At 38.4% G+C, this 27872-nt stretch overlaps 2 protein-coding genes across 5 annotated transcripts in view; one reads left to right on the top strand and one right to left on the bottom strand.

Annotated features, from left to right (window-relative positions):
- Nucleotides 1–27872, top strand: part of LOC306996105 (ras-specific guanine nucleotide-releasing factor RalGPS1-like) — a 121288-nt gene that overhangs the window by 70938 nt on the left and 22478 nt on the right. The gene's annotated exons all lie outside the window — the stretch shown is intronic.
- On the bottom strand, nucleotides 668–16344 carry angptl2a (angiopoietin-like 2a). Of its 4 annotated transcripts, none has more exons than XR_013796862.1 (6): nucleotides 15897–16294; nucleotides 9972–10903; nucleotides 5272–5465; nucleotides 2993–3263; nucleotides 1107–2467; nucleotides 668–753 (listed from the first exon to the last, which is right to left on the bottom strand). XR_013796862.1 is itself a non-coding variant. In XM_079607084.1 (5 exons), the coding sequence occupies exons 2-5, from the start codon at nucleotides 10879–10881 to the stop codon at nucleotides 2268–2270; spliced, it is 1575 nt and encodes a 524-aa protein (XP_079463210.1). In that variant the 5' UTR covers nucleotides 10882–10903; nucleotides 15897–16344; the 3' UTR covers nucleotides 668–2267. The 4 variants fall into 4 exon arrangements, 2 of the variants coding, with proteins under 2 accessions (XP_079463210.1, XP_079463211.1); XR_013796863.1 differs by having other exon boundaries at nucleotides 9972–10898; nucleotides 15897–16053; XM_079607084.1 differs by having other exon boundaries at nucleotides 668–2467; nucleotides 15897–16344.

Here is a 27872-nt window from a genome sequence, read left to right as displayed (position 1 = left end):
TGTTATTCTAAGGACTTCCAAGATACTTTTTACAATTCAGTTCATTTCTGATTAATAAATTCAATTCTACCCTTATTTTTAAGTTCTGTTTTAATTGGTAACACTCCATGTTACAGAAGTAAAATTACATTTTATTTCAAAGTTTATAGCTTTTGTTGTGACCTGCAAAATTTTGAGTTTTACACGTTTTCCTCAACATGATAATCTTCGCAAATGAATGCAACTTTTATGAATTTTTATAGCCTAAATACACTACATGTTGGAAAGTTTGAGTTGGATTAGTTTGCAAGAGCGCGAGTGTACACAACGTGGCTGTGAAAGCGACTAGTGAGTAGATGGATATTCATACTGACTTTAATGTATTTTCCAGCCATTTGCAAGGTTTTCCTCATTTGGAAACGGATGTTAAAGACACCCTTTTTCATTCATAACAACCAAGATGTTTGAACAGCAAAGTATTGGGATTGTTGTCTTACAGGACAGACCCCGAGTCTCCCGTAGGGCCCTTAGAGCCTTTGACCTTTAGAGGCTTGAACAAACGAACACATTGAGCTTTGAACTCAGTCCATCTGTTGGTCGTTCTCGACTCGTCTCTCATGTTAACTGTAATGTAGTCTATACGGCAAGTCTTGTCCTTTGCAGTTTATCACAAAAGAGCTAAACTGCAGTAGCTGTACATCATTTATTGGAACATTCTGTAAGTACAAAACATAACCATACTTTGCGTTACAAAAACATTGGCCCTGTTTACACCTGGTATTAAGATGCATTTTGGTCGATTGGATCACAAGTGGACGATGTTAAATACAGGTGTAAACGGGGTCTAAAACGTTTTAAGCTTTTTCTCTGGTCGTGTTCACATGTAAATTGCAGGAGCTTATTTCGTCCATTAGATCGAAAGATCTGAAAAAGCTAATAGATTTACCCGCCTATAGACCCTCCCCGCAAAGAAATCAGGACAGAAGTGTTTGAAAGTGGACAAAAGAGACGGATTAAAACACTAGGTGTAAACAGGAATGTGTCTCCCTCGTCTACTTGTGATCCGATCAACCAAAACGCATTTTAATACAAGGTGTAAACAGGGCCATAGCTTCTACTGTTTATACAGATGGTTTCCAAACAGGACTCAAATGAGTGAAATCATTCATGGACATATGAATGCTGTTACAGTACATACAAATAGTCAGTAATATACAAGACAGACATCTTTTGGGATGCTTGCAGAGGCTTTGTGTTTGTGGTATAAATGTCTCTTAATTTACAATTTCGCTATAGGTGCATACACAATGACTAGGTTAAATTTACCTCTAAATGTTGGCAGAATTTTTATTGTTGCCTGAAAAATCCCTTTAAGATGTCAATAAATCCTGCGTATAGTCCACTTGTTAGGGCACAATTGCAACAGTGCCCATTATTACAAGTCAATGCTACTGTATAAACAGATCAAATGAGGAAGAGACTTTGCATTTGTGCTACTAAAATTAGCCTAGTCATTGAAGTTTACGGAGGCTTCACATTTGTGATTTAAATGTGTTCATTTAACCAATTCACATCTCTTAGTTTAGATAGTAAATAGATGCATACTCAATAACTAAGCTAAATTTACTTCTAAATGTTGAAGTTTTTGCATATAAAATCCCCTTTGGACGTCCAAACATCCTGTGTAGTCCACTTTGCAGGGCACGATTGCAACATACCCTTTATTGAAAGTCAATGCTATAAACAGATAAAATGGTATGAGAACTGAATAATTTGAACTGTTTAAATTCCTCTGTTAGTACACAACAGATTGTGTTTTATAGCACTAATGTAAACACACAATAACAGTTCTTTTCTTCAAGGTTAGACTTCTTACAGTGAGAATGAGGTTAGGTGCCTGCTAAGATCAGGTAAACACACTGACTATATCCCCATTTTAAGCGCACTTGTAATGACGCACACGATGCTGTCCAGCTTCAGGTCATGTTGCCAGGTTCGTCTGACTGAAGATTGTAAAGCTTTTCTAGCATTTTCACTTGCTCTTCATTGTCCACAGAGCCTGGACACCATTGGGACCTCTGTCTCCAGGAAACCCCAAAAGTCGTGTCTCCTTCATGAAGTCATATTTTTGGATTTTGGATATGTATGACTGCATATTAAGAATTCATAACGACTCATAACGATCAATAATTAAAAAAAGAAAAAACAAAAAAATTTAACATTGCACTATTTACAACGTCTTTTGAGTTGCGGCATGTTAGATTTGCATTTTCCTTCACATGCTTTTTCTAATGGAAAGTGTTGGGATTTGGCCGGATCATCATAGTGACCTTCTTCAAGGAATACGAGCCACCGCGGAACTCGGCCCAGTAAACTCCATCCTGGTAGCGGCTGCGGTAATGCCCACCGCGGTACCATACACCATTCAGGTTCGAGTGTGCGCAGGCGTTGTACCACCAGCCACCCTTCTGATAGTGGGCACAGTTTCCTGCATGAGAGGGAATGAGGTTTGAGTTAGTGAACACTGTGACTTGTATTTTGATATAGAATCACACACTGTTACACATTGATTCTATTTAGAATGCTGCAGTGATGATGTCATTTTGTTTGCAACACGGAATTTGGAATCATCCTGGTTCGCTTTACTTCTAGCCAGTTGGCTTTGGGATTATTGCAGAAAATAATCTCGATGAACAACAAAGGTTTATGACTCTTGCACGTTTTGTTCATCAAGATAATCTTCACATATTAATTTTGAAGCCTTAATGACTAAGTAAAAAGCTAAAGGTTGGGCTGTAAAGAACTCCACCACAGTTGCATGACTTCAGCAAAATTCATTAAATCCATTGACTGCGTTTTTGAACTTGCAGTTCTATCATCCTGAACTTGTTTCTGGGTTTTAGTACTCATTTATCCTGCACTGTGTAGAGTAGTACATTTTTAGCCCTCATTTGACAATGAAACAATGCAAAGATCTCTGTATAGAAGTTGGTTGTGATAAGGACAGAAATACCTGTGTACACGTCATGATCTCGGTCTAAGGTGGTAAACTGTTTCCCGTTGTGCCAGGTGAGCGAGTCTCCGGCGTTTCCATGGTAACGGCCCACCTTCAGCTTGTAGAAGTCCGCCTCTGGCTCCAAACGGAAACTGGCGTATTCTGCGAACGTCTTTCTGCCGGACCAGTCCTCGAGGGTCACCAGCAGCTTATAGTTGCCTTGGTTGGTCAGCCAGTAGATGTTCTCCAAACCAAGCCAGTATTCACCATCGATGTTCCCAAATCCTTGCTAAATTAGAAAAAAGGGGAAAAAAATGTTTTGTAATGTGATTCTATGCATCTAACTATAGTTAGAAAAGTGAAATCATAATCAACCACTCCTTAAATGAGAAAAGCATCAAATAGACATTGCAAAAAGTAGCAAATATTTTATTTGATTCTACATTAGAATTTATTACACATAAAATAAGGGCTTCAAAGTAAAGGATGAATGAAGAATTTTAATTTTGAACTATACCTTTAATGTTTTTTGAATTAATATGGAAATATTAAATATTTTTTTTAATGAAATGATCCTCTAAATAAGAAACCAAAACTGCCAGATAAATAATTAAAAAATTCATTCGATTCATTGAAACGGCTGATTCATTCAGGAATGAAGTAAATGGATTTAACAACCGTATCCCGTGCTAAAATGAGTGAAATTTCTGATGCGAATATAGTTTTTCTGAACTGGTCGTGCTTTAGAAATCTCAGACTCTTCAGCAGGATTCTTCATGCTCAGTTGACTTACAATAAACAGAACAAGAACTGGCGGAAACCTCTTGATTATCAAATAAACTATGCATATAGGGAAACAGTAAATCTTGAAGTTCTACAATGCTCTTTCAAAACACTTTGCCAGATCCTGAATCCTGCCAGACGATGAAGTTTAGAAGACCTCCTCCGACATCGTTCACATGTGTTTGTATTTAGCGGTCTCGGCATTAGGGTTAATCATGCATTCAGAGGAAGCGGGTCTGACCACAGTATCTAAAACACCTGAGAACCAATGTATCTCGCTGTCGCCGGGCAGAAATGACACGTTATGTCCGAGACAAGCCAGCTCAACACCTAGTATAGCGTCACAGAGTTCATTGACGCATGTAATAAATCATCGCTCCAGACTGCTGTTGTGTTAGTCATTGTTTAAAGAAATTGTTCAACCAGAAAATACAATTCTGTCATTATTTCCTCAACCGCAAGCTGTTCCAAACCTGAATGCTGTTAGTTTTTCCATGAAACACAATGGAGAAATTTTAGAGAATCTTTACGCAACATTCACATTGCATTCAAATAAAATAAAGTGGCACATTGATGCGTAATGCAAGGCTTGAGATTATTGATGCCAAATGCCATTTTATCCTTTTTATAGCGTGACAGATGTGTTCAGTGGGAACTGTCCTCAATTCTGAAAAATTTCTTCTTGGAATTTATCTTCTTGAAAAGAAAAAGAGAGAGAGAAAAAAGTTAACGGTTTTATGAATGCATATTCACTCGCTAGTGTTTTACTCGCAGTTTTGTTCAGCATAATTTTCAGCTTTATTCTTATTTACTATTTATGACTGGCTACCCAAAAACTTGAGGAACATAAATGGTTTGCATTAAAAAAATCATTATATGATGATTTTTCAACTATTTATGACTGGCTACCCAAAAACTTGAGGAACACAAATGGTTTGCATTTAAAAAATCATTATATAATTACAGTTTAGTGCTTTTTTTTAATATAGTCATTAAAATATTTCCCTTGACATTGGCTCTTTGTCTAGTCCTGATTGTAATTCCGGGCTCTAATGACATCGACAGAGTGTTTTCGTCAGACACTGTTTTTGTGGACAAAGCCCTGGAAAAGCCCTGGCCCTAGTTTGGAAACCTTGCCCATCTTGCATAACCGAATTCCATTGACGTTTGAAAAGCAATGAATTCAGAAATTGCAAAAAGCTGCAGTTTGCTAAGAGTCTGACCGGTTAGGACATTTGGTCATGGAAGTTTTCTCCATGCACAAATGGCAGGATTTCAGAGCAATGTGTGTTTCATTACTTTAACTAACCATGACTGAGGGAAGCACAAGGGGAGTTCATGCTGTTATCCAATGATACAGATCAGAAGCATTATGTTCAGTTTTATTGGCGCTGGGCGATGACGTATGCATGCATGAGCTCATGATCACATGATCACATCGTCTTTATTTGCATGATCTAATTGTTGGTGTTGGACATTGGCAGAAAGTAAATGAACATAAACATGTTTCTGACCTTATATGTCTCCCAGTTTCGGAAGAAGTTGACCGATCCGTCCATGCGTCTTTGAATGACGGTCCAGCCGCCGGGGTCGTGTCTCTGGTCACACCAGACCTGCATCAGTTTGTTGGTGTTTTCCGGCTTCAGGAGATACATGTTGCTGTTGGTGTGTCCTTCTTCTAGAGCATGTAAGCAGTCTTTGAACGGTCCTGGATAGAAAGCAAACGTGCATTATTGAATGCGTGGTTCTTCTTTGTCTACAGCATCTCTGAATTTTATGTTGAAATCAATTCAGATGTGGTTCAAAGCTGCTGTTTATTACATGTGTATATCACTAGCTGTTTCTGAGACCAGTTTGCCTTTCTAAAAGAACAGAATTGCGAAAGAGAGTCACATTGATGAGTACTTGGCCAGGACCTCCTGGAGCTTGTCTTCTTTTGTGAAAATAATGGTTTCCATTGAGTTTGATGTGTTACAGTTGTGTTGAGGCTATTGGATTGAAGTATATATTATGTGTGAACATCGCATGTTTACTGAACGTGTATTGTATGCATGAGCCTGTAAAGTGCCCCGCTCACGCTCACTTACATCAGACCATTAACTTAAGCCCTCATCTCATTGACAGCTGTTAGTTTTTCCATGGAAAACAGAAGAGAAATTGCACAGAATCTAACTAGCCTTTATGTATAATCCATTTTAAAGGGATCGATAATGTAAGTAAATGCATTATAATATTTGCAGATTCCTTTTTACATCTAAAATTGGTTTGTCTTTTAATGCATTATACTTTCTATACGTGTAATAATGAATAGATAAGTATTATAATGTTATATTATATTGTTACAATTATTCATGAGACCACACAATGCTTTTTAATGTGCATTACTACTTTTTTTAAGCATTATATAAAGGATTTAAGAAACATTACCAAGTAATTTTACCAATTAGAAATGATAACGAGATACTAAATAAACATTTGTTACACGTTTATAGTCATTTGAGTGCTTTTTAAAACTGTTACCAGAGGATTTGATATAGTCATATCTTATTTGACAGCACTTATGCACCCGTTGTAGCTGAGATGTTATTTGCTCATCTGGACTCATAAGTTTCTGCACATTTGAGGCAGTTGTTTTCATTATGACTGCATGCTCTCCACACCTTTGTGTGCATCATAAAAAACTGCCCTAAGGAGATGGAAAATCATCTAGATAATGAACATGCACTCTCTGCTTCTGACCGCTGCGAGAACCTCGAGCTTCCCTGTAAAGATGTCTAATGAGCCAACAAGCTTCAGTCCGAGAGCCAAAGCACACTTTCGCCAGTGCCTCTGTTCTCAGACGGGATTCTTCAGCTTATTGTTTCCATATCTTCTGGCCTCTTGGGGGTCTGAATGTTAACGACTGTTTGTTTTTCTTTTTTATTTGGAAGCTAATAAATTTGGTGGAAGATGCCTGGATGAGGGCTTCTGTTGAAGTCACACCAATTGGTACCTTTTAGAAACAGACAGATTGCATTCAGATTTCCACTAAAAGTCTTTTTTTAGCTTTCTCATCCCAGCGAGTACCAATGCTGAGACATCACAGCGACTAGAGATGTGAAGCATCTTAATTTAAACGTTGTATGTATTTTTTTCCATTTGTTGGTCTTATGTGTCTGCTGTGGATGCATTGCAAGAGATAAAGCATAAGATAGAAAGTGAGCTGTTTGCAAAGCCAATTTATACATAAACAGCTGTGAGAAATGCATTAACGGTTTGAGCATGCACATTGTACGTCATCAGTCGAGATTCACTGCCATGAGTCAGGCCGGATCGATATCATACTCGTACTCTAATACATGTAGCAGATTATAGTGAGACATTCATCTGAGGGTCCGCCGGTTTCAGTCTCAAATTACCCTTCACTTTTCTCCAAAACGCAATAGAAAAATACATTGGAATCTCTTCGGAGGAATCTAATTTGTCACAGTTTGCGTTTTGATTTGTCTCAGACTTTTCTGCTTTTTGAATTTCTGTGACGGCTGTTTTGACATTTCATTTCAGATTAGGAGTTTTATTGTTGAATAATAATCGAGCGTTATGATCTCAAAAGGGTAAGACTGGAATCAATCTGCTTGTGACCAGATAATTTTCCAGACCATTGATGAGCAAGAAGCTTCTCATCTCGTGAGTAAGAGTCTGCGCTGAAATCAGTCGTCTCTTTTTGAAAGGAGCTTCTGTGTTTCTTTCATTTGCTTTGAAGTTCATCAGCCCTTTTCCATGCATTTAAGGACTTGTTTACATCAGGTTGTCTTGCCTCGTTTTCAATGATGGTCAAATGTTAAATGCATTGCATAAACGGCACATATGCATTACATATACTGTAATCTCTCATAGTTTCACCACAAAATCCTTATTATAAAACAAGCTCCTGAATTGCTTTTTTGCATTATGTGCCACAGTTGAGTATCAGGCCTGTTTCGATCCACCAGAATGATTTACATTGGAAGTTTTCCATCCTCAGGATTTTTCACATGCTATTGGAGAAAAGCGTCTGCTAAATGACTGATGTTTTACATTTATGCATTTAGCAGACACTTTTATCCAAAGCCACTTACAATAGAAGAGCAATCCATATATTTTGGATATCATTAAATGGCATTTATGTGTAGATCTAGGTGTAAACGGCAAGTTTCTCTGCACGCGATGTTGCCAACTCTTCTGTTGCCTGTTGAAACTAAGATTAAATGTGTCGTGCATGTGAGAAAGTAGCAAGTAAGCATTTTAAAAGCTGTATTACTGATGCAGTGTGGGATATTTATTAGAATCGCGCAGTCAACTGTCGCATTGCATGTTGTTAAGTGTGCGTGAATCTGTTGAAACCAAGCACATTAGCACTCTGCAGTTGTTTGTTGTGGGTGAAAAACTTGCTAATAACTTCCAGAGGCGTGATTTAATGGCATGTTAAAAAGAAAACAGGGCGACAAGATGAATTTACAGACGACTGCAGTGGATATAGTATGCATGTGTGTTTTGGGTATATTGTGAGGAAGATGTCAGGAAAGTTTGTATAGATTTATAATCACAACCACCCCGTCATTTACTTTCCTTCACTGCATTTCATTTATACTTCCACATTTGAGCTCCTCAGTTACCTCGTATAAATCCCCACATAGCAGAAGAGTAACCAATACTTTAACAAAGCACTTACAGCAACTCACTGTAGAAGTTTGCTGAATGGTGTCTGGAATCCCCCTTGTAAGGACTTTAAAGTGGTTCGTGTCTTGGAGGGTTTTCCTCCAAAGATTAATGTGAACTCTCAGTTCAGAAGATGTGTTGCCACATGATTGTGTTGTAATGGGACGGAGGCCAAGCTCTCTGGCGTGATCATCGGCAGGGAAATCCACGTGTCTCCATGTTGCTTGTGTCGGTGAACCTTTGAGCTGTTTTCTTTGGAACCACTGGTGTAACCAAACCACTTATGCATATCCATACTTATTTATCATACTCCGTGTGCAAAAGACAATTAACCTTGTAAATCTGCTGAAACGCGGCAAGACAAGGAAGATTGCTGGCTGTGTAATGTTTCGATGTTTCTCATTAGTCACGCTGATCCTGTTGCGTACACAAAATGCTTTGCAGAAGTTTGCTTTGTGGAGACTTGCGTCATGCTTTTTGTAAGGGAATGTTTTTCTTTAACATTTTCTTTTCTTTAAACATTTGGAGAGCATTGTAAATATCAAACAAGCAATACCACAATACCAATACTGTTCAATTTAAAGTAAGAGAAAAAGATCAAGTCATCTTATAATTTACAGTGGAAAACCAGTCACATTTGATGTTTTTTTCCCCTTATTTTTCCTTATTTTTTATATCAGTTTTATGCATTGGGGTTATATTTCATATGTTATGTAGTTAAAGTATTGTTTATTGCATTATTTTAGTGTCCTTGCATATTTTAGTGTTTCCATGATGGTGTTTTGTATTTGTGTATATGACACTGTGAACCTTCTATAATAATATGGTAACACTTTAATTTAGGGTCCAATTCTCACTTTTAACTGTTGCTCATTAGCATACATATTACTAGGATATTAACTGTTTACTGTTTATTAGTACTTATAAAGCACATATTAATGCCTTATTCTGTATGAGGGTCATTGACGAATAAGGTTTTTAAAAGTGTAAAAAAATATATAATGGAGATATTAGTAATTTTGAAACCATTTTTTAGTTTACCTAGGTGTTAACAAAAAGATTATGTGGTTTGTACAATCAATTAACACTTTTTTTTAGAACAGATGCTCCATCCCTTAATCCACCCAATATCTGAACTCAACAACTGCCTTACTAGTACTCCTTACTGTTAATAAGCAGGATTTAAGAGTTTATTTAGCCAAAAGTCATAGTTAATAGTTAGTGTCGATAAGAATAAGAATTCGATAAGAATTCTTCTTACCAATTCGATAAGAATTGGTGTGGCCAAGTGTGACCATTAATATTTCCCCCCGCTTGTGGAAAAGTTACTGAGGAGCTTTGATTCATCATGACTTTTTTCTTCCTCACCTGTGTTTTTAAGGTTGTTGTCATATTAACATTATCAGTTCATGAAATATATTGTACATTTTTATTTCAATCCGTAAAACCTAAAATGTTTTTTTATGATAAAGCTCTGGTAGCCACATCTGCTTTTTTACTGTAACTTTCACAGATTCGTTGTGGAAGAGACACTCACCTGAGGGTTTATCAGTTGAGAAGCTGTGTGTTTCAGAGGCTGTGGTCGGTAAAGTTGGTGGCATTGCTTTGACGTTTTGGTCACTCTGGATTTCATTGGTGATCTGGTTGTTGTTGCGTGTGTATGTCGGCGGGTGGAAAGGCCTTGCGGGGGAATGATGGACCGGGGGAGGAGGTGGTTGTCGATGTTGAGGTGGTTGTGCTGGGATTACAGGAGGCTGGTAAGGTCGTGCTTGTCGTACAACACCAGCTCCACCAGCTCCTCTTCTGCACTGCTCTTCCAGCTGCACGATGATCGCGCTCTGGTTCCCTGCAAGCGATGCCAAGTGCTGGTATTTGTGCTCCAGATCCCGATAGCGTGCGGTTAGATGCTGCATCTCTGACGTGTGATTCAGCACACGGTTCTCCAGCTGAGAAACCTCCAGCGCGTTGTCTCTCTTGCGTATGATCTCGTGCAGCAGCTGCATGTAGAGCTGCGTCACGCGCGCGTTCATGTTGCGCGACTCCTTGCGAAGGAGCTTGACTTCGTTCACCACACCACCGTCCACCTCCACCAGCTGCTGTAGCGTCTCGATCTGACGCCGCTGCTTGTGAAGCTCTCCGTTCAGCAGCTCCAGCTCCTGCTTGTTCACGCGGTTCTCCAGCAGGGCTTCGGGCTCTTTCGAGTTCACACAGATTGCACCCGTGGTCTTCCGCTGAGGCACGATGAAGGTGTAGGAGCATTTGTCCACGTCAGAGCCGCTGGGAGGGTCCGGGGAGCGCTTGGATCGACCGGCGTACATGAACCCGCTTTCAAGTACATCATCTCGGCTTTCAAACTCCTCAGCGAAGCCGATCGAAGCAGAGTCGGGTCTGGATAGGGTGATGGTCAGCAGGGCCAGAAGAAAACGCTTCAAAGTGACGACAGTCATGACTCTCTGAGACGTGTCTGTGCTGGAACATAATCAAATAAGAGTTTATTGTATACTCAGTTGGAATATTTATTTGTATCCACATGAAAAGTTGTGTATTTATTTATAAGGATTCTCTCACGCTTACCCAGGATTCATTTATTTGATCAAAAATACAGTAAAAACACATTTTATTACTATTTAAAATAACTGTTTTCTATGTGAATATATATTATACTGTAATTTATTCCTGTGATCAAAGCTGAATTTTTAAATGATCAAATTGTCACATGATCCTTCAGAAATCATTCCAATATGATGATTTACTGCTCAAGAAATATTAAGTTTTTTATTTTTATCAATGACAACATTTATATTTACAAATATGCGATTATTTCTAATAATCAGAGTAGGGACTTAATCACAGTAAGATTTTTACATGACACAAGGAAACTTCTTCACTCCTATTTACATGTGATTTTCATTATTTTGATTATGCTTAGTGTGGTTATTTTTACCGCCAATATTTGCATACCCCACAGCACAAATGATGAACTCACATAGGCTTATACTCATCAAATGCATAACACATTTCTAATATGGACATATTAGATATTGATTGGGGCCGTGGACTTCATCTCTTTTTTTTTTCCAGCTGATGAACGATAAAAACATTGACAGCCAATCAAAATCCAACCTGCTTTATACAGCTCGAGCATATAAATCGACAGACCAAGACCAGTTTTGACATGACGAAACTGCAGCGTGTGCTTATAATAAAAGTCTGCTGGTGTGGACTCAAATATAGTTATTGTCAGTTATCTTTATGGTTATTGTTCTTGGTGTGAATGGGCCTTAAAGCCCCCATGAAATCAAAATTTAAGTTTTTTTACTTATAGTATTAATATGTTAGTCTTCTTGTTATCTATAAGCTAGCGTCCTCCAAAACAATAACAAAATTATCATTTAGAAGATATGAGCTTTCAAAACTTAGTCTCTCACTTCCGCAAATATGAATCAATGATTTTTATGACATCACTCATCAGCTTCTCATCAGATTTTTTGTCCAATCAAATGCTCTCTAGAATCTGAAGCTCCGCCCCCTACATTATAAATAGATGCTGAACTGGCTGAAATCGGTCACTTGTTCACACATTTACTGTTCTCTACATGGTGAATGGCACAGTGCTCTATATAGGGGACAGGGAACAATTCAGACAGTGTAAATATGCTTTCCATCGGGCGAATGAAGTCTGGTTTCACGTTAGTGTCACGAGAACCGTCGCAGATCCGGTCCAGAGACACGATACACAGAGCGGATCATGTGATCGAGCCGCCGCTGACCAGAAAACATATCAGACCAGTTTTAATTCTGCACAGAATGCTGTACTTTAAAGCGATATAAAGGAGTAGATAAGGAGAAACGGTTCGAGATTAGGAGGAAACTGCGGCTTTACTGAGCTCAACAGCTCGAACTGAGATATAAACTAAACGCTGTTGGCTTTAAAAAAAAAATTGCAATCCCATGCAATCTTACAGCAGTTGGCTAATTCAGATCTAATGCAACGGCCTGTCTGACCCATGTGGTCATACTGTAGAAGACAATTAATGAACAGCACAGACAGAATGCAAGTTTACGTCCGGTTTGTAGTGCGACCCTAAAAGTCCCATGTCATGTGAACGAACTCTTCATTTATCTGAAAGCCATTAGCTAATGAAACTTGTATTGTGTTAATGACACGGGGCCTTGGAATGTGTTTTCCAAAGAACAGGTCTGTTGTGTCCTGGTAAAGCATCTGTAAGTAGTGATTTAGCAGATGCTTTTATCTGAAGTAAATTACTCTACACCATTAGAATTGCCCAATTAATCGTGCCTTGCAGGATCTAAAGCTAAACCCTTTTGATACCAGTCTAGATCTTTAAACACTAGGCCACACTAGTGGTTTTGCTATATGCGCAAGTTTGACCACACAAGTTGTGCGATGTTGTGTGTCTATTTGTGTTTTACTCCAGCATTGAAGAACAGATACGCAGAGAGAATTACACATGGTTGGTGATTTCTCAGAGACTGAATCTCCAGCACCACAGCAACATAACTTTTAGTTGTGAATGTAAGTGTGTTTGCCCAGTGTACTGTACTCTGATTCACACACAAATGACTCTTATGAATCGGTTCTTTTGTTAAATTATTCAAAAAGAACCAAATGCACAAAAGATAATGGTTTTGAATCAGTCTGATGAATCTTTCGCTGAATGAACTCACTAAATCAGTACTAAATAGTTGATCACATGACAACATGCAATTATATTCATTTATATTAGTTGTAAAGCAAATATTACATTTTAATGAAAATAAATTATTTAAACATTATATTCATTTTGGCAGGCATTAGTGACATTGTAATGGTAAAGTTAAATCATAATTTGGTCACTAATCTGACTGATGTGTTGTTCATTTAGGGAACGATTAATTTGAAACTGGTAACTTGTTCATTCGTGAGCTTTTTGAACGAGACATTAAAATAATCGGTTCATAAAGTCAGTTGTTTGTGAATCAGATTACACTGGTAGTGCGAACTTGCATTCACAACGGATATATGATCTCTTTTCACCCACTACATGCAATTCTCTCTTCTTATCCAAATAAAACACAGCTCAGCCAGTTATCTAAAGCATTAGGGAGGAATCGGCTCACAAGAGATGTTTCTCAACATCAAACTCCTATTCTTACAAGTTCTGCTGCAAACCTGCTGCAAAAAAAGTCTCTACAAAGTCAGGCAATACATCAGATCAAATCCTTAGAAGACTAAGTTATATACACACATGCATCCAGATGCACACATGCTATCAGTTTTAAGTTTTCCTATGTAGATAAATGTTTATGGTGTTTAATGTCAGATTTAGTCTTTATCTGTAATCTCTGAGTCATAGATTTACACCCTAGGACTGGAATGCACTAATTCACTGATGGGAAAATCGATCTCACACAGTTTGTGTTGTGTGTGTGTGTGTGTGTGTAGAGAGTCTCCCATAGCAACGGTCCATGTTTTTTCAGTGTGCTCATTAGTAAGTGCGTGCTCCTTCCCACTCGTTTCAGGGATCGCTTCAGAGACCAGTACTGTACGTAGAGCCCTAAAACAGAAGTGCCACAGGGAGCGGATGTATCTCAGACTGTAGCTTACCACTTGATCTAATGCAAAAACATATTTCTTTATTTTTAATATCGGAATCACTGCGGCTTGTGGTGGCACGGAATGGACAAACAAACATTCATAGCATTGAGTCAGCAATGGAAAATATATTCCAATCGACCGGAAAATATACAAGATTGCTCAAGACACTCAGCAAGGATCCCTAACCTCGTGCTACAAACATGCATGATGAATCATATATTTAAAAAACATTACATAACTGGATTTGTTGTTGTTGTTGTTGTTGTTGTTGTGCATTTGTCTTGCCATTGATTCAGGAAACATTCCCTCTGTCTGTTGGGTATTTAGACTTTTCCAACCTTGTATTTTATTTCTGCACTGGATTCACATTTCTTGTTGTTGATTTATGAGCCTTTTAACATATTTAACACATTCAGTGAAAAAATATCCCTTTGCATTATGGCTAACCCTTTACATCTTATCAGTATGACCATATTTATGATTCTCCAAAAAAAAAAAAAAAGAATGTCCTTGTCGAATTCAGAATTTTATAAATCTATACTTGCTAATTGTGACATCATGTAATTTAAAAATGCGCAGTTAGAGGTGTTGGGTAACTTGCTTCTATCACAGTGATTGTTTGTCCTCCATATATGCGTGAGATGCTGTATGTCGGTGTCGTCACGGATGAAGCTGCACATGGATCTGTTTTGCTGTTATGAGCGTTGCCAAAATCAGTTCCATAGAGTCGACGTATGTGAATGCAGCATTACATCATTGTTAAGAATTCAAAATCTGACTCGCATTTCACAGATTCAAAGCTGCCTGCGATGATGTCATAGTGGGCTTCCTGCTTGAGCTGCTGATGTCAGCGGAGTCTTCGCTTCTCTCCGTCTCAGATTTCTTCTCTTATGCTGGATCATTTTCAGCATGCATTAACAATAACTTAATATTCTTTTTCTGCAGGCTCGCAAGCGCTAGTATTCTCTTAGGAAATGCAGATATAGTCTTCACGTTGAGACTGAGAGCGTGTCTTTTGGGCACACATCCAGCTGAAGGGGTCCTGTGTGTGGCTGTGGGACAGATTTCTACAGGATTTTTAATTCATTCACAAAGACTTTTGAGTCATTTGTGTTGATTGTTCTCAAATATAGCTGTGTGTTCTTTGAGAAAATGCTAAAAATATTTTGACCTGGTGATTATCATAATTAGGTAGTTAAACGCTCTTGTTGAAACTAGACGTGCTAACCTCTAATCCTCCAGTTCCCGAATGCGTGATGTGAAGTTCAGGCTCTAATTGTTTCTGTGGAAAGTGTGAGGATCATTACGAGCGTCACTGCTGTTCAGGACACACAGCTTCACCGTGTGCAACATTCCTCACTTATGCATTTTTCTAACGGTTTAATGAGCATATTGAGCACATATCTGCTTACATGTGTGAGTTTGGCAGATGCCTTTAACCTTGCATCTAATCAGTTCATGCGTTTCTAAGAATTGAACCCATGACCCATCACTGTGCACAGTTCTGCAATTTTCTAAAACCATAAAATTCAGGGAAATATCTATTGAATATAATTTTGTCATAACTATGTTTATCTCGAAAATATTTAATCAAACTTAAATACAAGAATGAATTGCTTGCGATTTGAGCGTCTGGTAAATGAATAAATGTAAACTGCTCTTTGAGTTGTCTGGCAAAGAATAACATCTCATGCAAACTCATGCACATTTCTACAATGGATATGCATATAAGCTAAACTGCCATTTCTGTGCCAGTGTATGAATTGTCTGGGTCTATGTAATACAGTATAACGGTGAAAACCAGAGAACATGATTGCTTTGACTTCAGTTATGCTGGTTTATAATCGAAGAAACCGCTCTTACCAGGATAGTGTGCAGAAGTGTCCGGGTTTTTCTCTCTATCTCTCTGCTTTATCCTTTTAATCTCTCTCCAGGCAGGTTGGATGTTGAAGTGTAAGTCATCACCGATCCACTACTGTCCTGTTCTGTCCCTCTTAAGTGTGTCTCCTGTTGCCGTCATATGGTGATGAGTGACAGTCTCATTGTGTGTCCCGGTGTAAATCGTAGTTTAAGTGCAGTTTAAGTTTGGTCCGTGTGTCCCAGCATGTGTCTGCATCTCCGTCCAAATGATCCTCCGGCTGCTCGCTGGTCAGTGTTCAGAGTGACACTATGATTTAGAGGGGAGACGTCCTTAACTTCCACTCATCGGCACGGAAAACACAAGGAACACACTGCTGTCTCTCTCTCTCTCTCTTTCCCTCCCTCTCTCTCTCTCTTTCCCTCCCTCTCTCTCTCTCTCTCTCTCTCTCTCTCTCTCTCTCTCTCTCTCTCTCTCTTTCCCTTCCTCTCTCTCTTTCCCTCCCCTCCCTTCCTCTCTCTCTCTCTCTCTCTCTCTCTCTCTCTCTCTCTCTCTCTCTCTCTCTTTCCCTCCCTCTCTCTCTCTCTTTCCCTCCCTCTCTCTCTCTCTCTCTCTCTCTCTCTCTCTCTCTCTCTCTCTCTCTCTCTCTCTCTCTCTCTCTCTCTCTCTCTCTCTCTCTCTCTCTTTCCCTTCCTCTCTCTCTTTCCCTCCCTCTCTCTCTCTCTCTCTCTCTTTCCCTCCCTTCCTCTCTCTCTCTCTCTCTCTTTCTCTCTCTTTCTCTCTCGTTCTCTCTCTCTCTCTCTCTCTCTCTCTCTCTCTCTCTCTCTCCTCTCTCTCTCTCTCTCTCTCTCTCTCTCTCTCTGGTTTGTGGTAATGGTGTTGTTGTTTGGTGGCTCCGCCCCCTTGCACAAGAATAATGTTCATTTCTAAAATGAACTATTGATATTGTAAAAGTAAACAGTTAAATATCTTTTCACCTCTGTCCATCTATTCCACCTGCTTTATGTTTTAAAGATGCCTCTTATCAGATTAATTCATATGTTTTATTGGTGTTTGTAATGGCATACTCTTGCGCATATTTGGGTGAGACAGTACAAATATAAAACAAAACCAATATTATGAAATGCACTCATAAAAAAGGTTTCAAAAGCTGGTTTTCACAGTGATCCAGTGGTAGAAACATTTCTGTTTCCCCGAAGAAACTTTAAGTAAACACACTCTTAGAAAAAAATGCTCTTTAATGGCATTGATGGATCCATGAAGAAACTTTAACATCCATGGATTATTTCCATTCCACAAATGGTTCTTTATAGTTGAAAAAAGTTCTTTAGATTATTCAAATGTTCTTCACTGTAAGAAGCAAATACTCCAGTTATTAGACCTGAGTGGGTCAAACTGGTGGACATGGAGGGGCTGATGACAACTCACCCACTCAGATTTAAAACATTTAAAAACTAGATGAACTTGAAATGACTTTAAACATTGACCATCATGTCTGAATAGACTGAATAGTTACTATTAATGATGCAATTTGTGTTCTTATAGTTGCATAGAAAATGCATACATGAACTAGATGAGACTGTTGTGGATTGATTTGACCAAATACTGTGTCCAGTTGTAGTTTCATGTTCATTGTGACACACATTGCAACTTACTAAAGGTCTTGCTGAATTCTGTTTGGTATGTTGTATGTTTATTCATGAATACAAGATGTTTTATCTCATTACATTTGGGATGCATATTTAGTTTGTATCTTGTACTAATCTAGTCGAGTCCATTATAGATTAAAAAAACATGCATGTTCATGCATGACCTCACTTCCTCCTGTTTGATTGATGGCTAATTAAAGTATGCTAAAGAGAGATGATACACTGAATGAACTTGAACAGCTCCTGCAGGAGGAGTGTGTTGTTGTGCGGCGGCTGGCGATGCGGTTGCCATTGTGTCCGTCTTAATGCCAAGCCTTGTGACCGGCTGTGTCTCCATCAGCGCATTGATCCTCCCTGTTTGGGATTCGTGGGAAGTGACCAGCAGGAATGTCTGCTTTACTCAGGTGTTCATAACTGCACAAAAGAGCAGCTGCTGTCGCCACTCGGCATTTCAACATCATTTCTGAAAGCATTCGTGTGAAGCTTATATATCATGCTTTAATGCATTCATGCCTTTATTTCTTCCATTTAAAGAGTATGATGCATGAGGGATAATTTAAGAATAATTTCAGATTTTCTTATGCATTATACTCTATGTGAGAAATTAATTTAATTATTAATATACTTAATTGTTAAATATATTTATTATAACTGGTTACAATTCACAATAACACTTTTACAACACATACATTATTATTATCAACAACAATTAAACAATAATAATAAGTTTTAAAAATGATTTAAAACATAATAGGTTAATAATAATTTTATGTCAGAACGATCCACTTTATAAAATGCATTCTAACGCTATTTTTATGTAGTTATGCTTTATAAATCAACTTGAAAATGGTATGTTATTATTGTGAACTGTAACCAGTTATAATAAATTGTTTAATAAAATATTAAAATGATGATTCATTTAATGATTGCTTAATTTTAAATGAATTTGAATGATTAATTTAAATTCTTAATTACTAGTAATATTATTATAAATTTTTGTTTCTTTTTTATCATTTCCCATAGCCATTGTGCCTATAAACTCTTCTTGTCTTTGTTAAAACCACAGACCGCTTCATATAAATGATTCCTGAAAACTCTTTAAATGGCAAGTTCACAGTTATTTGCAGTGAATTAATGAGCCGATTCAAAGAAGAGGGATTTGAATGATGGCTGGATGGTGGTCTGGGGTTTTGGAGTAATTAATGGTCAGAGAGGGTCCTGCGAGTGTGTCCAACTGTTTCAAAGACCCCTGCGGAGAAAAGAAGCAGACGGCTTACACAGCTGCATGCCACACACACATTCACACACTCCTCCACCTGTCAGCACAAACACTTCTTTTCTCTAAAGAGACTCTTCAGTCTGTATCTCTATTATATTGTGACTTGCTAAATGACGCACATTATAGGAATGCACATGGTATCTACAGTATCTACTCAGAAACTTCATAGCAACACCCTGGCTTTATCCTGACATTTTGCACTGGTCACATTTTGTTCAGAGAAGTTAAAAAAATCTTGTTTTATTTGACTAGGATTGCTGGTCACACTGTGTCTGGATCTGTCCGTAACACGATTACTGGAGAAAAGGCTGATGTGTGTGTTCTGTTCCCGCTGACTCACTCATTTATCCTGCTGTGTGGTCTCTCACACACGTTCATGTGTCAATCACTCTAACAATAGCATCTTAAGCCTCGCAATCCGTGGAAAACTCTACACAAGAGTCTGCACTAAAGGACTCAGTACATGGTATTTTTCATGAAAAGATTGATGCTGAAACTCCACGTCTGAGCGGGACTCCCGGGAGTCACTTGCAATTTGAACCGGCTTTGCTGCGTGTTCTCGCTGTGTTCAGTGTAAATGCGTTGGGGAAAACAGCAGCGCTCTGCGTGTCTACAGTAAATCTGCCTCCTGCTGCTTTGGGTCACACAAAAGCACTGTATGTCAATTAATTTCAGGAATCTTTAAAAAGTCTATTAGGGAAATCCGATGGGAAAGATTCAGCAAGATGTTTTAGATGCCTAGTGTAGCGCAGACAGGATCTTGTGGCAGTGAGTTGATGTATTGCTCTTCTTTTATTGAATATTGCAGTGTTTAAAGCTCCGCCTCCTGTGCCGGGAGCAGCAGCTCATTTGCATTTAAAGGAACAGACACAAAAAGACACTTTTTTGCTCACCCTCAAAAACAAACTTTAACATGCTATATAAAAATATCTGTGGGGTATTTTGAACTTCACACACACACTCTGGGGACATCAGAGACTCTGGGGACATTAGAGACTCTGGGGACATCTTGTGAAAAGGGCATTATACTAGCCTGGCAAGCCAGACTTACATCAAGATGTTTAGTCTGGCAACTCTCAATAGACGCGGCTCAATCCGAGGGGCGGGATAAACGGTTGTCTCTCAAAATCCCTCTGCACGCAATAGGATAGCGCTACAACCAATCAGAGCAACGAAGAAGGTGACGTAGTCAGAGCGGCAAAGATCCGGTCCAGCAAAACTCCGAACACTTCTTCCTTTTTTAAGAATGACTTCAGTGCCGTTCTTTGCTCTTTTCTTAAAGAAAAACTGAACTCCAAGTCCTCCAGAGTCGCGGCCAAAGCCGATTGGAAAGACCGCTGTTCTCCATCCGCAGCCGCCATTCTTTGTTTTCAAGTGGCAGCCGTCGCAACTCTGTCGTCATATGTTAAGCCCCGCCCCCGCCTACTCTATACACGACGTGATTGGCCTGACCCAATTTAGGTTTTTGCAGCTAGAAGGTCTATGGAGAGTTGCTAGACTGCCCTGGCCGAAAAATACATGTTGCTGCCGCTAGCGTGCGTCTAGATTTCTAGGCTAGCATTATACCACCCCTTTAAAGCAATAGTTCACTTAAATATGAAAATGCTGTCATTATTTACTCTCCCATAATGTCATTTCAAACCCAAATTGGCATGAGTTTCACTTTTCCATGAACTACAAAATCAGATATATTTTTTTTTTAATATATATTATGAGTTTATTATTTCCACATACAGTGAAAGTAATTTGAGATCCAAAAATAAAATAAAAAGTAGAACATTTAGACACTCTTTTTTCTTTTTCTCTTTTTTTTTCTCTTTTTTTTAAGCTCAACAGCTTTTTTTGTTAGAAACGTCTTTTGTATTGTGTGTTAAAAGACAATTAATATGTTGTGATACTGATTTAACAGAGCTGTATAATGACAATATTTGTACAGCTAATTATATATGAACTTGTTTCATAATTGATTAACTTTGCAACATTAGCACTGTTATTGAACTAGACTAGTTCAACAATTAATTATCTCAACAATTCATTATCTGAAATATTTCTGAATACAAAAAAATAAAATGGACTGAACTGGACTTCATTTGATCCATTGTGGATTAATGGGAACATGCACATCAGTTTAAAAAGACGAATATTTATGAAGGCACATATTTTTATATGGAATAACATGCACTGATGAATCGTTCACAATAAGACCAGGAACATGTTTAGAGTAAGTAAAATGACAATTTTGCTTTAATATTAAACATAATGTTGTAAAGGAACATTTCCAGTTTTTTGTTCCTTTTTACTAATAAACAAGGTTGAAGTGGCTCAGGACACAAGTCATGGTGTGAAGCTTAGACTCCACTCGAAGTGTTGGATTGTGCAACTTTTCCTTCGATGTTCTGCGAATGGGATCATAATTTGGCAGCAGATGCTGTTTTTAGCCTCAGCTGTAAAATGGGATGAGGTAAGAGCAGACTTACAGTAAATCTAAAAACATTTAGGAAATCACACTGAGAAATGGACATTGTCGTAAAGCAGCGTTATTTTCTTTTTCCGCTTAGCTTTGTGGGCCAGTGTTGAGGGGTCTGTTTCAGGGGTGTGTAATGCAGCCACACACACACACACACACACACCTAACGGGACGGGGCTCGTGTTGGTGGTCCATCTGGGACCGCAGGGGGAAATGGAGAGCTGGTTTAATCTCCTCACGTCATCCCTCCCGTTTCTGTAAATCATCCAGCATGTGTGCCTGTGTCATCCAGTGTTATTTCAGTATTATGTATATAGGTTTTTTTTTTTTTTTTTTGTAAATTTTTTTTAGACAGTTTAATGTTTTGTAATTTTTGTTTTTAGTTTTATAAATATACAAATAAATAAAAAATCAGTTTTAGTCTTATTTCCGCTAATCATTTTAGTACTTCAACTTAATTTAATTCAATAAATTAAATTTTTCATTTAATATTTATACTTTAATTTCATTTAGATTTTATTTTATGATTATGTAATGTAACAAATATGTTTTTATCTGTTTATTTTAGTATTTTTTATGGTTAGTGAAAAGGATAATTATTCTTATTGCTAATTTTTTTCAGTTTTAGTTTTTAATTAAGTTAGTAATTTTGGTAACTTTTTTCAGTTTACATATTTATTTTTGCTTTTTTTTATGGTCTTCATTTAATATTTTTCAGACTGATTTCAATTAACAAATGTTTTTTAATAGTTTTAGTTAACGAAACCAACACTGCATGGAAATGTATTTCAGTAAAACAATTTCTATCAAAGAATGGCATGATGTGGAAATTAAAATATTTTTATTTTCAAAAAAAGGAAGAAATATCATTGTTTGGTTACTACACTGAATTAACATTATCTTTAATTACGCTGAATTAAAACATAAAATAAATAATTAATACAACTACTTGTGGTCTCACTTCGCTAAATAGCACATCCGATCTGCAAACGAGTGATTGCCACTGTTTATTGTAGCAAATTTTTATCGTTAGTAGAAAGGATTATCATCGCTAATGCTAATTAAGACTTGATGGGGATTTTCACATGTGACCACCTGGCAACCAATCACAGTGTGGTATGTGTCAGGAGATAGTGAGCAAAGAAACACACGAGACCGGAGTAGCAAAGTTCTTCATCTTGTTTACTCTTCACGTCTATTACGTCATTACACAACACTAAAACATAATTCACTCATGAACACAACTCATAGCAACACCTTATCAGCCCCACCACCCTACCAGTGCTGTAATAAAATAAATTCACAGACAACAGTTATTTTAAATTGTAATAATATTTTCACTGTATTTTTGATCAGATAAATGCAGGCTTGGTGAGCAGAAGAGGCTTTTTAAAACCATTTTTAAAAATCTTACTGACCCCAAACTTTTGAAAGGGAGTGTATAAAACATATTTTATATTCGTTAGTATTTACACAAGTTTATAACGTGCTGAGTGACCCCATTTGCAATGGTTCTTGAAGCTTCACAGAACGGGGAAGACGTCTGTCATCAAGACGCTCGAGGAATGTCAGACCTGAAAGGAGACTCCCCACAGGACCTTTATTTGTACAGGACAACCCTTTCCCTGCGACCTCTGATCAAAGACGCTTGTAAAACAACGGTGTGTACACACATTATAATGATCTGCTCTTCTGTCATTCCTCTCTTCCTCACACTCGTTTCAGACTCTCAAAATGCTCAGGCCAGTGAGGCTGCCGCCCACACTTATTTATTTTTTTAAAAATCGTATAAGATTTTCAAAATGTGAGAGACCCCAAACATGACTATAAAAAAAATCATAGATTTAAAGTCCCCTTGTAGTCAATTATTTTATCCCTTAAAACTCATTGATCACCTCAATGACATATTAAGAAAAAAAATGTTCATCATGATTTGACTTTTCTAACTGTAGTTAGTGTGTAATGTTGCTGTTTGATCATAAACAACATCTGCAAAGTTACAACGCTCAAAGTTCAGACTCAGAGCAAAGGGAGATATTTGCTTTCAAAGAAATAGTTTTTTAAGGACTACAACAAACGGCTGGTAGGAACTACACAACATTCCTCCCGGGTTAGTGACATCAGCAACCCTAGAATTTACTTAAACCCCGCCCCCTGAACACGATTTATAGATTATCATGACAGAATATGCTAATCAATGACTAGAAGAGAACAACACATAAGCAACATAAATTTATCAACTAACCATTCAGAAATGTCCTGTTCTTCTACATGTTGTCACTTCTTATTGAGTCTCTCCATTATTGTCTGACTTCGGTTTGAACATAAACATTGACATTTTCAGTGCATGTGTGTGTGTGAGGTAAAATTACACGAGCTGTTGAAGCTCCGCCCCCTGTGCCGGGAGCAGCAGCTCATTTGCATTTAAAGGGACAGACACAAAACGGTGTGTTTTTGCTCACCCTCAAAAAGTGACAACTTTAACATGCTATATAAAAATATCTGTGGGATATTTTGAGCTAAAACTTCACACACACTCTGGGGACATCAGAGACTTATTTTACATCTTGTGAAAAGGGCATTATATCACCCCTTTAACTCACAGACTGCTAGTCGTACTTGACAGCACCATGGAAGTGAATCCGAGCGCTGATGATGCGTTGAATTCAATAGTAGAGCAGTGAATCAATTCAAACCATTTCATTCTTAACTAACGTACAGTTGGGAAACGGACTCGAGTGTTTGAGCAACCGGACACACATCTCCAACCCATATTTCTCCATGACGTGTTAACGGTAGTGATGTCCGGTTCTTGAACGAATCGTTCTTTTGAACCGGTTCTTTTTAGTGAACCGGTCTAACCAGTTCACCAAATCGAACTGAATTGTTCAAAAGTACAGGTACAACAGCCACTGTCGCTTTGCCAGGTGATATTTATAGCATGGGCTCGGGACGCTTTAGATTCTAGAGAGCATTTGATTGGACAGAAGATGTGATAAGAAGCTGAAGTCCGCGTTGATGTCATAAAAATCTGTGATCCATTTTAGCGTTTTGAATGTTTATATCTCCTAAATGTGAATTGTGTCATTGTTTTGGATCACATTAGCTTATTCATAACCTTGAGGCTCAACACAGATACACACGAGAGCGTTTAATAGCAGGTGTCTATCAGCGGATCTGTCTAACAGTGGATATATTAGGGATCTGCTGATAGACGCATGCTTTCTAACGCTCCCGTGTGTATCTGTGTAATCGCTCGGGGAAGACATAATGTTTTTGAAGAGTTTATCATTGTAGCCGATCACAGATGTTGAGCGTGTGAACACAATGGCCAATCAGAGGTGTTTAAGAATCCTCAAAATGCTAAAGGGAATGCAGGTATCGTCACATTTTAATCATTTCGGTAAAATCTGTACTTTTGATAACACTACCTCCCACACAGCAGGAGTTTATATGATTACTTTTGATGAACAGAGTTAATTTAGGCTTTTATTTACATCTAAACATTGATCGGCACACGTACATAGAGCACATCACATATCTATAAACACGGAAGCTCAAACGTGTGTGTGTGTGTGTGTGTGTGTGTGTGTGTGTGTGTGTGTGTGTGTGTGTGTGTGTTTCATGAGAACCAATTAAGTTTGTTTTAGCGTGTGACATACGAACATGACACACCCATGAGCTTCTGTTTCATGTGTGTTCATATGTGAATAAAAGCCTGATTTAAATCTGTTCTTCATATAAAACGATGGTATCTCTTCACAACACTTGAATTAAACCGCTTAATTAAAATGGATTCATTTTTCACTCCTTTTTTGGATCTCTTAAGTTTTGGTAATCTGGACTTTCAATGGATGGACAATGATACTTGACATTTCGTAGTTTGTCTAATTGGTTTGGAATGACATGCGCATGAGTAAATGATGACAGAATAAAAATGCTCTATCCCTTTAAGAAATATTTCTAAACTTCCAGCGTAATCAAGAACATCTGAAGAACATAAAGAAACATGCATAAAAACACTGACACGGCATATGTAGTATTCTTCTCTCAGCAATTACACGCTCAGCTCTGTGTTTATGTTTTGACTGTGAGCTTGGCTACTATTTCACACAATTATATGTGCTTTTTTTATAGTGAACACTCTAGCATGTAGGGGATTGTTTTATGAGTAGGGTCTCCTCTCGTTCTGAGTACCGTCTTCCCTAAACCCCTCTCCATGTGGTGAGTCCATCATACTAGTTTTATTTTTATTGCCCATCGACTGGAGTCCAGGCTCCCATCGCCTAAAGCTCTAATGGTGCATGTGGTGCGAGAAGTGCAATAAAACCCGTAGTGAGTAGACCTGGAAACTGGCTGGTGCGCACCAACAATCAGATCTCCGTCTTTTATCCAGTGTGGAAATCAAAGGTTAACCGTCTGAAATTACCCTGGCTCTTTATTTAGCAAGCGCTACTGTTTTAAAACGGTGAGAAAAGCATCCAGGCATGATGTCAGCTCATTAGCCGAGCATGAGCCCAAACAAACCTGTTATTATATCCATCTTTACCGGCCGCTCCGAACACTGCTGTCCTTCATGCTGGAAAACACACTCGAGAGATCAAACCGTGTCCATTACGCCTTCAAACGGGAATAAAATTGGCCCTCGGCTCATTTGGGGCCACATGCCAGGCTAATTCATTGCATGTGGCTTTTCTGGGTTCATTTGTTTGTTTTCGCATCTGAACGTGTGACTGATCACAGGCACTTGGGCACAAATGGTTGTGTAGAGTCAACATTGGTGCCGTTGGACGTTGCAGAGTGGCTCGGCTCCCTTGACCCTCGTAACACACACTTGAAAAATCACCTGACAGCGCACACATCTTTCCCTCCTCCCCCTGTAGAGTTGTAACACTCAGTCAGTCTGCTTTAACTTGTCAGCATGCTAATCGGCAGCGCTGAGCCGCGAGCCGCTCAAATACACACACCTGTGTGGATGGATGTACTAACAGTTGGACTGTTTTGATGAGGAATAGATTTGTATGTGAAATCCTGTCTCTGATGTCGCCATACTGTTTTCCACTTGTTGATTACTTCGTTGTTTTATGGTATTGCTAATGCCTTGGACATGCTTTTGTAGCCCTCACCAGAGCAATACCTTTCAACAATGTGATGTTCAACAAAGCTCTTTGTGGCCCATGGCTCTTATAGTGTCATGTAACCAAGATGCTGTCAGCAAAAGATCTTACAAGAACAGCTGATGTTTATTTGAGTCACTTCAGGTAAAGACAGGTTTGTTCTGTTTCACGTGAGCTTGATGATTGTCATTCTGAAAACAGCCGCGTACCCAATTATAAAAGGGTGTGCACACTAATGCATTTAGATTATTTTAGGGTTTTCTTTTTATCTTTTTTTTTTAAACCTTTTCTTGGTTTTCAGTGTCATTGCAACTTTCATGTAAAAATTACAACTTATGCAAAGTTCTGATATGATCAGTAACACTTTACGATTCAAGCCACATACGTAAAGTTTAAGATTTCATGGGATACTTTTTCAGTCGTTCAAACTACTACATTTCTGTTTTCTGCCAGTGTTGTGCGTCACACCAGCTCACCGATGTGTTTAAGTATGTGTCGACGTATGTTAGTTTGCGCTTGCTGTTGCTCTGGGTGAATGTTGTAGACTGTGATTGTCTTGATGAATTCACTGTGATGGGATGCATTCTTGCAGACCCAAAGCTCCCGGCCACAAATCCCAACAGCTGTCAGCTGATGTTACGCAATTCCCACTACAGTCCCGGGAGTCCCCCCTTCCCTCCAGAATAACTGCAGTAAACACCGGGTCACTTCTACCTCAGCCGCGTGTGGGACGTCCAGCTGGAAGCACTGAGGATCTGTGTATGGTTTCAAAAATCAAGCACAAATCTACAACAATCAGAAGCTGATCTTTTGGAACGGTCCGTCATTAACGCGTGTTCCCAGCCGAGGAATGACTGCATGCAGCGTTATACGGATTAGTGTTAATGAAATGTGTGTGTTGTGAGAATGATGATGTTTCATTGCGGTGTGGCAGTCGTATTTTAGACTAAATAGTTTTGAGATGATATTGCTCGCAGCTGTGTGGCTAAACTATACAATTACTGAGAGTTATGCCAGCTTTTGCAGTGCATAAAGTTGTGGTGTTTTTAGTTTTTGATTACAGTAATAATGATGATGAATCAACATCCTTTTATTGTCTCGATAATTCAATATTAAGAGCTGTTACAGTACAGATGAATAAGTTTTTTTTTTTACTTTCTTTAGTGTATAATAGCTTTTTGAGCTTGGAAAAGGTCTGCAAAGATAGAAATTCACTCTGAAGGGAGTTATTCTCTATATCAGTCTCACTGTTTCTGAACTCCTGAAACGCCTCCATTGTAGTCTTGAGTTTTCTTCCGGGAACGAACACGTCACAATATTCCTCATTTAAATCATTCCGGCCCAAAGCATACGCAAAATAGAGGGGTGGGGCCTGTATGACAATATTTAATTGTTAATCGCGATATTTCTCAAACATGCTCGAAGAGCTTGACCAATCACAACAAACTGGTCCAGCCGACCAATCAGAG

This window comes from Phoxinus phoxinus (assembly GCF_949152265.1).
Source record: "Phoxinus phoxinus genome assembly, chromosome: 3".
NCBI lineage: Eukaryota > Metazoa > Chordata > Actinopteri > Cypriniformes > Leuciscidae > Phoxinus > Phoxinus phoxinus.
This window is presented reverse-complemented; position numbering and strand designations above follow the sequence as displayed.

Coding starts and splice junctions, on each gene's coding strand:
- angptl2a (XM_079607084.1), bottom strand. CDS start 10,881: ATGACTGTCGTCACTTTGAAGCGTTTTCTTCTGGCCCTGCTGACCATC. Junction 5,466..9,971: donor CTCAACTGATAAACCCTCAG/GTGAGTGTCTCT, acceptor CTTTCTATCCAG/GACCGTTCAAAGACTGCTTA. Junction 3,264..5,271: donor GAAACTGGGAGACATATAAG/GTCAGAAACATG, acceptor TTTCTAATTTAG/CAAGGATTTGGGAACATCGA.